General features: G+C 44.0%; 1 protein-coding gene across 2 annotated transcripts; it reads right to left on the reverse strand.

The window, feature by feature from the left end:
• Positions 1-501: 501 nt before the first annotated feature.
• LOC142865770 (leukocyte immunoglobulin-like receptor subfamily A member 5) lies at positions 502-5,752 on the reverse strand. 2 transcript variants are annotated; one of them, XM_075999060.1, is made up of 6 exons: positions 5,607-5,752; positions 5,411-5,446; positions 4,939-5,223; positions 4,491-4,793; positions 2,755-2,805; positions 502-2,607 (listed from the first exon to the last, which is right to left on the reverse strand). In XM_075999060.1, the coding sequence occupies exons 1-6, from the start codon at positions 5,749-5,751 to the stop codon at positions 2,471-2,473; spliced, it is 957 nt and encodes a 318-aa protein (XP_075855175.1). In that variant the 5' UTR covers position 5,752; the 3' UTR covers positions 502-2,470. The 2 variants fall into 2 exon arrangements, with proteins under 2 accessions (XP_075855175.1, XP_075855176.1); XM_075999061.1 differs by lacking the exon at positions 2,755-2,805.
• Between the last annotated feature and the right edge of the window lie 5,429 nt (positions 5,753-11,181).

Raw genomic sequence — 11,181 nt, forward strand, 5'->3', positions numbered from 1 at the left:
ACACGCACATGCACAACAACACACATGCACAACCATGCACACATACATGCACAACCATGCACATGCACAATCACATGCATGCACAACCATGCACACACACGCACATGCACAACCACACACATGCACAACCATGCACACATACATGCACAACCATGCACATGCACAATCACATGCATGCACATGCACAACCATGCACACACACGCACATGCACAACCACACACATGCACAACCATGCACACATACATGCACAACCATGCACATGCACAGCCACACACATGCAGCCACACAGACACACACATGCACATGCCCACACACATGAGTACTCAAAGTTCAGCTACTGGGTTATTAGAAGCTGTCCTCTATAAATGAAGAGGATGAATGAATCCTTGTTCAAAATATACAACCTAATGAATACAAAAAATTAGCTATAGTTGTAAATTATGCTTCTATTACCATGTATGTGTGAGAGTAATTCATATACTTAAGGATTTTAAGCCCCAATTCCCCCAAAACACCCAGTGATTAGGCACAATAGACTCATGTAAGATGATTAAAAAGTTTAAAGTCAATAAGGCTATTGCAAAAGTATGTTATTAAAAGTAACTATTGTCATTATTAAAAATATGTAATATAATACAAAAATGTTTTAATAGAATTGATATTTTATGTTTTAAAGAAGATATTAACAAGGAAGATATAACACTGATAAAGGTTCCTTCATCTACTCACATATGCTTGAAATGCACACAGTACAAACTGATACATATTTCAGGTATGCATTGAACATAAACTGCTAAGTATTTACTAGACAAGAAAGGAATTATCTTTCAATCTTTCCAAATTGTTATCTTAGACATTATATTCCCTTTCCATAGTGTAATTATGGAAAAGCTCACACTAAAAGATATTATCTTTAAAATCTCTAAATAGTGCATAAATAAATGAAACCCTCAATCATTCATTGGATCCACATTTGAAGTTATGAAGTATAAAGAAAAAAGAGATAATGCAATTACAATATATCAAAAATCTAGGAAGTCAGAGCAAAAAAAGAAACATACATAATCAATATCAGGAATGAAAGAGGGGACTGTATTATGTTTCCCTAAATAATAAATGTTCTCTCCTTTTGAATTTTATGTAATGAGATAACCATGTACTCATTCTTTTTATAACCTTTCATTTACTTGCCATCAAGTGTAAAAATTGAACTAAATTATGGTTTGTCATTTTCATTTATGCATTTTTACCACGTTATAATACTCCACTGGATATATTTACCATCTTGTCTTCATTATTTTTGGTAGATGTATTTTCATATTTTATAGTTTTTGGCTAATAGGAACAGTACTCTTAGCATGTTTGTGAAGGCATCCTGGTATATATGTACACACTTTCTCTGGGGCATATATTTAAGGGTCATAGTTGTGTTTCTCCTCTATTTAACCAGATAATTCCGATCTTCTCCCATAACTGACCAAAGCAATTTGCACTCCTACTAGTAATGTACTAAAATTCTACATGCTTCATATTCTCACCAGAAATTGATGGTGCTTTTTATGTCTTTTCCCTCCATTGTGCTATGATTTTGGCATCGCAATTCATTGAAACTGCCCCATAACAATGAGGCAGAAATTGTCATGACCTGCAGATAAAAGGAAACATGGCTGCACATCGGGACTCTCACCAAGTTATGTTGCATCTGGCTCATACTCACTTGTGGATGACAATTTCCCAACTCTGCGTTCAATGACCTCACATTGGCACCTTGAAGTTGGCCATGAAGGGACCATTTACACCAAAGTAGTCAGCAAATGCTATAAATCAGGGATTTTTTTTCAGCGATTTTTCTTTTTTTTATCAGAGAGCTGGTTTAGCAGCACACCACAAAGCTGACCGTTCAAGCACCAGTGTGTAGATTCCAAGTGATGATATTTCCATCAAAGTACACAGTTAGCACTTGATGAAGAGTGAAGGGAATGTAGAATCCGCGCAGGTGCTAGGGCATCTTTTGGATGTATCTTTTGAAGTCGGGGATCTAATTTTTGCCGATTTATTCAGTGATTTAATCCAAATCCATGTTCAGAGCTAAAGACAGAAAGAATCAATTGCACATACCAGGGAAGTGGTACTTAGAAATAAAGGAAAAAGTGTCACAGGACAGTGGAGCAGAGTGTGAGGTACAAAGAGATGTGACTCAAACCTGCCCTGGGGATGAGCCCTCAGGTCACAGGGAGACGACGGAGGGAGGGACAGTCAGGGAGTCAGCAGGGGCGGGAGGGCAGCACACAGCGGTGGAGGCAGAGTCCTCTCCAGACACCTCCTGCCCCGACCCCGTCTCCTCCCCGCGGCGTTCTCAGCAGACAGCTCCCCAACTCTGCCCCAGACTTTCTTCCAGAACCTCCTGGGGTCATCAGATTTGTTTCCAAGGCTCTCCCACTCTGGATGGTGCGTTGTTGTCTCTGGAGTTTACCTCCCGGCTGCATCCTGGTGTCTTCTCCGGCTGTGCCAATCCTCAAACAGCAGAATCCCGAGGGCCACCAGGATCAAGCCAGCCAGGCCCATGCAGACGAGATTCTCCACTGTGTAATCCTGGGGGTGTGGGGCTGGGGATTGTGGACAAAGAGATCAGAGAGGCCAGAGCAGAGCAAAGTCACACAGGATCCCTGGAGGTTCCCCGGGGACACCGTCCTGCCCTGGACAGGCCTGACCCTCTGTGCCCAGCCCATGACTGACAGGGTGTCCTCACTCACCACTCGTGGGGTCTGACTTGTTTTGTGAGGGGCTGATGGTCTCAGCTGCTCCTGAGCATCAAGTAAAGAGGGGTGGGGTGAGGAGTTGTGGAGCCCTGAGCCAACATTGCCTAGGTGATAGAGTCTTATGCTGCTATCTACTTCTCATGCCAGAACTCTCTGTAGCCCCTCAATGAACCCTTTCTCTGCTGCGTCAGAGCCCCCCTGGTCTCCTCATTGGACCCGCCCAGTCCCCAAGTGTTATTTGCATTCAGGTCCCTTTTCTGAGTCGCTGTGGAGCACATTTGGCTGTGCCACAAGACTCAAGAGCAATTTCTCCTCAGCACAGGACTAGTTGAGACCTTGAACGTTCCTTGTTAGTTTTGAGCACAGGACCACGTGAGTTAATCCATCTGTGGGGGAGTCTCCACCCATCAGAAGCTGAGCACCCAGGCTCTGTGGATGCGGCGTTGGTCCTCGGGGGCTCCTGAATGTCAGGGGCACAAAGGGGGGAACGTCTGGGCTACTTCCCCTTCACCCCACCTCAGCCAGGTCACCTGGGGTCTCATCACCCATTTAAGCTTTCAACTAATTCCTCCAATAGTTAGAAACACCTAAAATGGGATGAATATATATGTGTTTATTACACGTGTACACATTTTTGCATATATAAACATACATACACACATGCATGCACATGCATACATATTAATACAAATGCACATATATGCAGATACATTTTCCAAATGGTAGTGTCAAGTCAGTGGGTCATTAAGCATGTTTCCGAATGCCGAGAGTGTGGATATCATTGAATAGTCCAAGAACAAACCTGCAGGCATGCAGCAGTGAAAAGGGTTAGTTGGACGGATGACAACTTTAAGCTTCAGATTGTACGTGTTGTGGTTTGGATGTGTGCGTCACTTCCAAAATCCATGTTTAATCTTAATCCCCAGGGCTCCAGTATTAGGAGGTGGGGCCTTGGGAGGTGACCGTGCCGTGAGGGCTGTGCCCTGGTGCGTGCATTAGTGCTCCTGTCAAAGGGCTGGAGGGAACCAGCGAGGCCGCCTTCTCGCCTTTGTGTCCCTTCTGCCACGCGAGGACACAGAATTCTCCCCGCCAAAGGACACAGCACTCAAAGTGCCGTCCTGCAAGCAGACACCAGGCCCTCACCAGACACCGATCCTGCTGGTGTCTTAACCTTGGGCGACCTCGTCTCTAGAACTGTGAGAGATAAGTCTCTATTGTTTATCAGCCATCCCTGTTTCAAGTATTTTGCTATAGCAGCATGAACAGAATAAGACTACACGTGTGTGTGTGTGTGTGTGTGTGTGTGTATGTACATACATATAAAAATGTACTAAATAGCTACACAAAACTGTAAATATGTAAATGTAGATGTGTATGTACGCATATATACATATATGTATAGGGAGACAGAGACAGAGGGAGACATAGACATTAACAGGTGAGAAGGAGGCAGGTCTATCCTGGACAGTGTCCCAGCGAAGGTCCCACATGGAGATGACACTTAAGCTGGTCCCTAGGGAGCAGCAGGCCCCAGAGGGGGCCACATGAAGACCCATCTCTCTTCCTGAGCCTCCCGCGTTCACTGTCTCTCCCTCCCTCTCTGTATCTCTGGTCTAACTGTCTCATGCACTCTGCATCCCTGCACTCCCCTCACCCCATCGTCCCACCAGGGGCTCAGCTGGGGACCCGTCTAGGCTCTGAGCCACTGGGCAAGGACGGGCCTTTCTCACCTGAGACCAGGAGCTCCAGGGGGTCGCTGGACTCTGACCACACCTGGGGGGCGTTCCTGTGATAGCCATAGCATCTGAAGGTCCAGCTGTGGCTGGGGGCCACAAGGCCCACAGGGAACAGGGCCTTAAACTGCCCACGGGGGTGTTCATGTGACTCAATATGCCAGGAGAGCTTGTATTCTGTCCCCTGAGTCAGAATGAACACGTCGAATCTCAGCTGTGAGCCACACTGGAGGGTCACCTTCCCTCCTGGGGTTACGACAGGGCTCGGCACGGCCGAGAGGGTGGGTTTGCCATAGAATCCTAGGAGGGAAGGAGGCAGCCATGTTCAATGGGGCTCACACCTCCCGCATCACCCCCAGGGCTGGCTGTGACAGGGAGACACCCTGAGAGCAGACCCCTTCCTGAGGGCAGAGGCTGGGGCTGAGACCCTCGAGTGTCCTCTCACCTGTCACCACCAGCTCCAGGGTGTCACTGGGCTCTGACCACCCAGCAAGGCTGTAGTAGTAACATTGATACTGCCCAATGTAGTGCTCTGTCATGGATGGGATGGGAAACATGACTTTGCTCCCAGGCTCCGGTGGGCTCTGCATGACCCAACGCTCTGGGCTTCCTTCTTTCACAAGATGGTACTCCTGGGCAACCAGGGTCCCCTGACACCACATGGTCACAGGGCTGCCCCGGGTGATCACAGAGTCTGGCTTAGCCCAGAGGGTGGGTTTGGGGAGGGTCCCTGGAAGGAAATCAGAAACAGGGTCCCAAGACGCCCCCACCCCTCAGATCCCAGCTCTCAGCCCAGGACCCTCCAGATGTCCCCGTCAGTCAGCCCAGAACTGCTGTTCCCCATCCCCAGCTGCCCAGGGCTGTCCCCTTGTCCCCAGTGAGGAGGAGGGACCTGGGACAGCTGGGGACAGACTCACCTGCCTGCATGTGAGTCCTGGTGCCCAGACTCAGCCCTGGAAGAGAGTTCCCTGTGAGAGATTTGTCCCTGAAGGCTGAGCACGTCCTGTCCTCCCCAGGAGCCTCCTGAGCCGTGGGGTCTCCTGCTAGAGCAGGGCCTGGCTGTGGGGTGGGGTCCCCCCCAGACCAGGTCTCCCTCCCCTCTTCCCATCTCACCGAGGCAGAGCAGGGCCGTGAGGGTGGGGGTCATGGCGTCTCCTCCCGCTGGTCCCGGCTGTGCCGATGGGTGAGACCACGGTGCCTGCAGGACAGAGTGGCTCATGGGGTGTGGCCACTCGGATGCCAGATGAACCCCTCCCATGGGGTTGTCACATTAGTAATATCAGGAAACAACAGGAAAGGGAACTGTGCCCCCCCTCCCACCAGGAGCTAAACTCTTATTTCCCCAGGACTAGGGCTGGGGTTGGCTCCTGGTTCTCTGCAGACATTTTAGGTAGAAATAAGGTCTCTGTTGACCTAGAGCTCCTCTGCCTCATCTGTCCTCATCTCACTGAAGTTCAGAACGTAGAAGGAAACAGATCCAGAACCTTCTACATTGGCCCCTCCCAGGCGAGGGTGATGAGCTCCCCTCGTCCCTCTGGGAGCCTCCCCACGGGGCCTCCTTCCCTCCTGCAGCCCGTCCTTCAGTCCAGCGCTGCGGGTCCTCCCCACGGCAGTCGTCTCCCCACCCTGGGGACGCTCCAGGGAAGCTGCAGGTTTGAGCCCACGGCGGACTCAGACCAGCAGAGACACACGAGCGTCTGACAGCGCAGTTCTCGTTCAGCTGCCTGTGGCCGTGAGCACGAAGGGGACATACAGAAGGGCAATATGGGAAGAAAGAAAATGACTCTCCTCCTGGCCATGGACTGCAGATTTTCATTCTACCAAACAGTTCCCTCATGGACTTCCCAGTTCATTTTAGCCGCAGCATCCACCCCCATCTTCCTGGATACAACCCTTGACTCATTTCTGCCTCCTGGGTGTCCTTGTTTCGTTTCTTAGAACTGTCCTCCTCATCCTGTGATCCTTCCTTCGAGCTTTAAGGACAGTGAGCAGGTTAGCACTATGATTTTCAGGGGAAAGCTGACTTTCATTTAAATATCCGTCCTATTGTCACTACCATGGGACCTTGGGCATCAACATCCTCCCCTGGGCGCCCACATGCCCAGACGCACACACATGTGAGCACTCAGGGTCCAGCCACAGAGTAATTGGAACCCAGCTTCTCTAAGGGAGGAGGATGGATGAATCCTTGTTCAAAGACACATACTCTTGCCAATCCTATTTAACAGAGTACTGGGAGTCCTAAGCAGAGCAATTAGGCAAGAAAAAAGCATGCAAATTGAAGAAGCAGATGTGATATTGTCTCTGTTTGCTGTCAACATGCTTTTATATATAGAAACCCTAAAGACTCAACCAAAAAACTGTTAGAACTGACAAAAGAATGGGGGTCCTGGGGCATGTAAAGTTGCACCTGTAAAGTTGCAGGATACAAAATTAACATAGAAAAATCAGTAGCATTTCTGTACATCAATGACAAACTATCCAAAAAGGAATCAATACAAATATTCCATTTAAAATAGCTACAAACAAATATGTGGAAGTAAATTTAATGAAGGATGTTAAAGATCTCCATGCTGAAAATGATAAAATGTTGATGAATGAAATTAGAGAATACAGAAATAAAAGGAAAGGTGTCCTGTGTTCATGGATTGGAAGAATTAGTATTGTTAAAATGTCTACACTTGCTAAAGCAATTTATAAACTCAATGCAATCCTTATTAAAATTCCAATGACATTTTCACTGAAATAGAAAAAATTGTAATATTTGAATGGAACTACAAAAGATCCCATATAGTCAAACTAACCTTGAGCAAAAACAACAAAGCTGGAGGCATGAAACAACCTGTTCTCAAAATCTCCTACAAAGCCACAGCAATAAAAATAGCATGAAACTGACATGAAAACAGGCAATGATCAATAGAACAGGACAGAAAGCAAAGAAATAAACCCCAATATTTATGATAAATTGATTTTCAAGGGTGCCACACAATGGGGAAAGGGCAGTCCCTTCAATAAAGGGTGATGGGAAAACTCGATATTCATATGCAGAAGCAAGAAATTCAACCCTTATCTCACCCTGTATACAAAAGTCAACTCAAAATGGACAGGACAAAAGCTCCACAACATTGGTCTGGGCAAGGATTTTTTGGATATGACCCTGAAAACACACAAGCAACTAAAGCAAAAATAGACAAATGGGATGGCTCAAACTAAAAAGCTTCTGCACAAGAAAGGAAACACCAAATCAACAGAGTGAAGAGAATCTGTGAACTAGGAGAAAATATCTGCAAACTATGTATCTGACAAGGGTATAATAGCCTAAATATATAAGGAACTCAAACAAGTCAACATCAAGAGAACAAATAATCTCTCGGAAAAAATGGGCAAAGGAACTGAACAGATGTTTCTCCAAAGAAGACAATGAAATGTTCAACAGGTATATGAAAAAATATTCAAGCAAAAAGCTTTGTCTGAATCTACTGAGATGATTTTAAAAATTTATTCTGTTAATATATTTAATTGTACTGATTTATTAAAAATTAAGCTACTTAGAGGTGTCTCTAAATTCTTTTCCACAAAGGTTGTACTAATTTGCAGTCCCACCAGCAGTGTTCCTGTCTCTCCACATCCTCACCAGCATTTGTTGTTTTGGGATTTCTTGATACAGGCCAGTCTCACTGGGGTTAGATGATATCTCATTGTGGTTTTGATTTGCATTTCTCTAATGATTAGCAATGTTGAACATTTTTAAATATGTTTGCTGGCCATTATTCTGTCTTCTTTAGAAAAGTTTCTGTTCATTTCCGTTGCCCATTTCTTGATGGGGTTGTTTGATTTTTTCTTGTTAATTCTTTTGAGCTCTAGATAGATTCTTGTTATCAGACCTTTATTGGAAGTGTAGAGAGCAAATATTTTCTCCCATTCTGTAGGTTGTCTATTTGCTCTAATGATAGTTTCCTAATAGTTTCCAAATTAAAAAGAAGCTTTTTAATTTGATCAGGTCCCATTTGTTTATTTTTGTTGTTGTGGTGATTGCTTTGGGGGTCTTCCTCAAAAATTCTTTGCCTAGGACGATGTCTGAGAGGGTTTTCCCAACCTCTTCTTCTAGGATTCTTAAGGTTTCATGCCTTAGGCTTAAATCTGTTATCCATCTTGATTGGATTTTTGTGAGAGGTGATAGGTAGGGATCCTGATTCATTCTTCTGCATGTAGCTATCCAGCTTTCCCAGCACCATTTATTGAAGAGAGATTCTTTTCCCCATTGTATATTTTTGTCTGCTTTATCAAATATTAGGTTACTGTATACAGATGGTTTCATCTCTGGAATCTCAGTCCTATTCCAAATATCGATGCTTCTGTTCTTGTGCCAATATCAGGCTGATTTAATTATTATTGCTTTATAGTACAGGTTGAAGTCAGGAAGACTAACGCCTCCCAGTTTGTTCTTTTTACTTAAGATTGTTTTGGCTATATGAGGTTTTCTCTGGTTCCATAGAAAGTGCGGAATTATTTTTTCTGGATCTGTAAAGAATGATGGTGGTACTTTGATGGGGATTTCATTAATTCTGTAGATGACTTTAGGTAATATTGATATTTTAACGATATTGATTCTACCAATCCATGAATAAGGTAGATTTTTCCATCTGTTTACATCTTCTACAATTTCTTTCTTTAGTGTTTCATAGTTCTTCTTGTATAAGTATTTCTTTTCTTTCATTAAATATGTTCCTAGATATTTGATTTTCTTTAGGGCTATAGTAAAAGGTATTGTGTTTTTTATTTGAGTTTTGGCTTGGCAGTTCTTGGCATATATGAATGCCTCTGATTTGTGTATATTGATTTAGTAACCTGAGACTTTACTGAATTCACTTATCAAGTCTAGGAGTCTCTTGGGTGAATCCATGGGGTTTTCTAGGTATAATATCATACCATCGGTGAAGAGCAAGAGTTTGATCTTATCTGCACCCACTTGGATGCCCTTAATATCCCCCTCTTGCCAGATTGCTATAGGTAGGACTTCGAGTACTATGTTGAATAGAAGAGGAGATGGTGGACATCCTCGTCTAGTTACAGATAGAAGTGGGAATGGTTTCAGTTTTTCCCCATTGAGTATGATATTGGCCATGGTTTTGTCATAATTGGATTTGATAATTTTAAAGTATCAGCTGCTTATGACTATTTTGTTAAGAGCTTTTATCATAAAGATGTGTTGGACTTTGTCAAATGCGTTTGACTCAGCAATAGCATTATTAGGCATCTACCCAAAAGAGCATAAGACATTCTATTATAAAGACATCTGCACCCGAATGTTTATGGCAGCACAATTCACTATTGCAAGGACATGGAAACAACCCAAGTGCCCATCAATTCATGAGTGGATTATTAAAATTTTGTATATGTTTACAATGGAATAATACCCAATTCTAAGAAACAATAGTGAGCTAACACCACTTATATTATCCTGGATTGAGCTTAAGCCCATTATCCAAAGTAACACAAGAACAGAATAATGGGCTCCATATACTCGCCATCAAATTTGTACTGACTGATTAACACTATGGTGCTCAAAGGGTGGTGGTGTTCACCAGGGATTCGGGGGTTGGAGGGGTAGTCCCACATCTGAGGGATGTGGTGAACATTGTGGAGGGGAAGGGCATACCTCTAACCCTTGCTAGGGAGAGGCAAAGATATAAAATGTAACCAAAATGTTAAGAAAAAAAGAATAAAAAACATTTGTTGGGTGTGTGGGGCAGGTGGGAGGGGGGAGGAAGGGATGAGCATATACATACATAGTAAGTATGATGCACACCATCTTGGGGATGGACATGCTTGAAGCTCTGACTTGAGGGAAGAGGGGAGACAAGGGCAATGTATGTAACCTTAACATTTGTACCCCCAAAATATGCTGAAATAAAATTCCTTTCCTTAAAAAAATAATAAAAAGAAATTAACATTTCCTAAGATTTATATTAGGTTATTAAATATGAAATGTCCGATTTCAAATAAAAAATGTAGTTCATTATATCTCAAACAAGAAGCAGTAAAATTAATCAAAGTGTGTACCTAAACTATTGGCATAGTGTTGCCATCTTAACAGTAGCTTGCTTATGCCAGCAGGGAAGAAGCCTAGAGAGCGGGTGGCAGTGAAATTACAAATGGTGTTTTCCACAGCTCGTTGAGACTGAATATTTTTTCTTGCAAGAAGTGATCCAAAGCCTGGAAGAAGTGGTAGTCAGTTGGTGTAAGGTCTGGTGAATACTGTGAATGACAGAGAATTTCCATATCCAGCTTCTGTGGTTCGAGCAACTTTCTTAGTATGACATGTGATCAAGCATTCTCTTGCAAGAGGATTGGCCTGTCTCTATTCACCAATCTCAACTGTTTAATCACAGGCATCCTCATCATTTCATCCAACTTGTTGCAGTAGACATCCTGTAATCGACTGACCAGGTTTCATGAAGCTGTAGTGGATAATACCAGCGCCGGACCACCAAACAGACACCATTAGTTTTTGTGATGAATACTCGGTTTTGGACTGTATTTCAGCACTTCATTTTTATCCAACCATTGTGCTGAATGCTTGCGATTGTCAAAAAGAATCCATTTTTCACCACATGTCACAATATGGTATAGAAATGGTTCATCTTTTTTGGTTGTGACAGAAAAGAGAAGCAAGCTTCAAGATAAT

This window comes from Microcebus murinus, chromosome 32, assembly GCF_040939455.1.
Source record: "Microcebus murinus isolate Inina chromosome 32, M.murinus_Inina_mat1.0, whole genome shotgun sequence".
Lineage (NCBI taxonomy): Eukaryota > Metazoa > Chordata > Mammalia > Primates > Cheirogaleidae > Microcebus > Microcebus murinus.

Coding starts and splice junctions, on each gene's coding strand:
- LOC142865770 (XM_075999060.1), bottom strand. CDS start 5,751: ATGGGAGGGGTTCATCTGGCATCCGAGTGGCCACACCCCATGAGCCAC. Junction 5,447..5,606: donor CACGGCCCTGCTCTGCCTCG/GTGAGATGGGAA, acceptor ACTCTCTTCCAG/GGCTGAGTCTGGGCACCAGG. Junction 2,806..4,490: donor CCTGGAGCTCCTGGTCTCAG/GTGAGAAAGGCC, acceptor CTTGATGCTCAG/GAGCAGCTGAGACCATCAGC.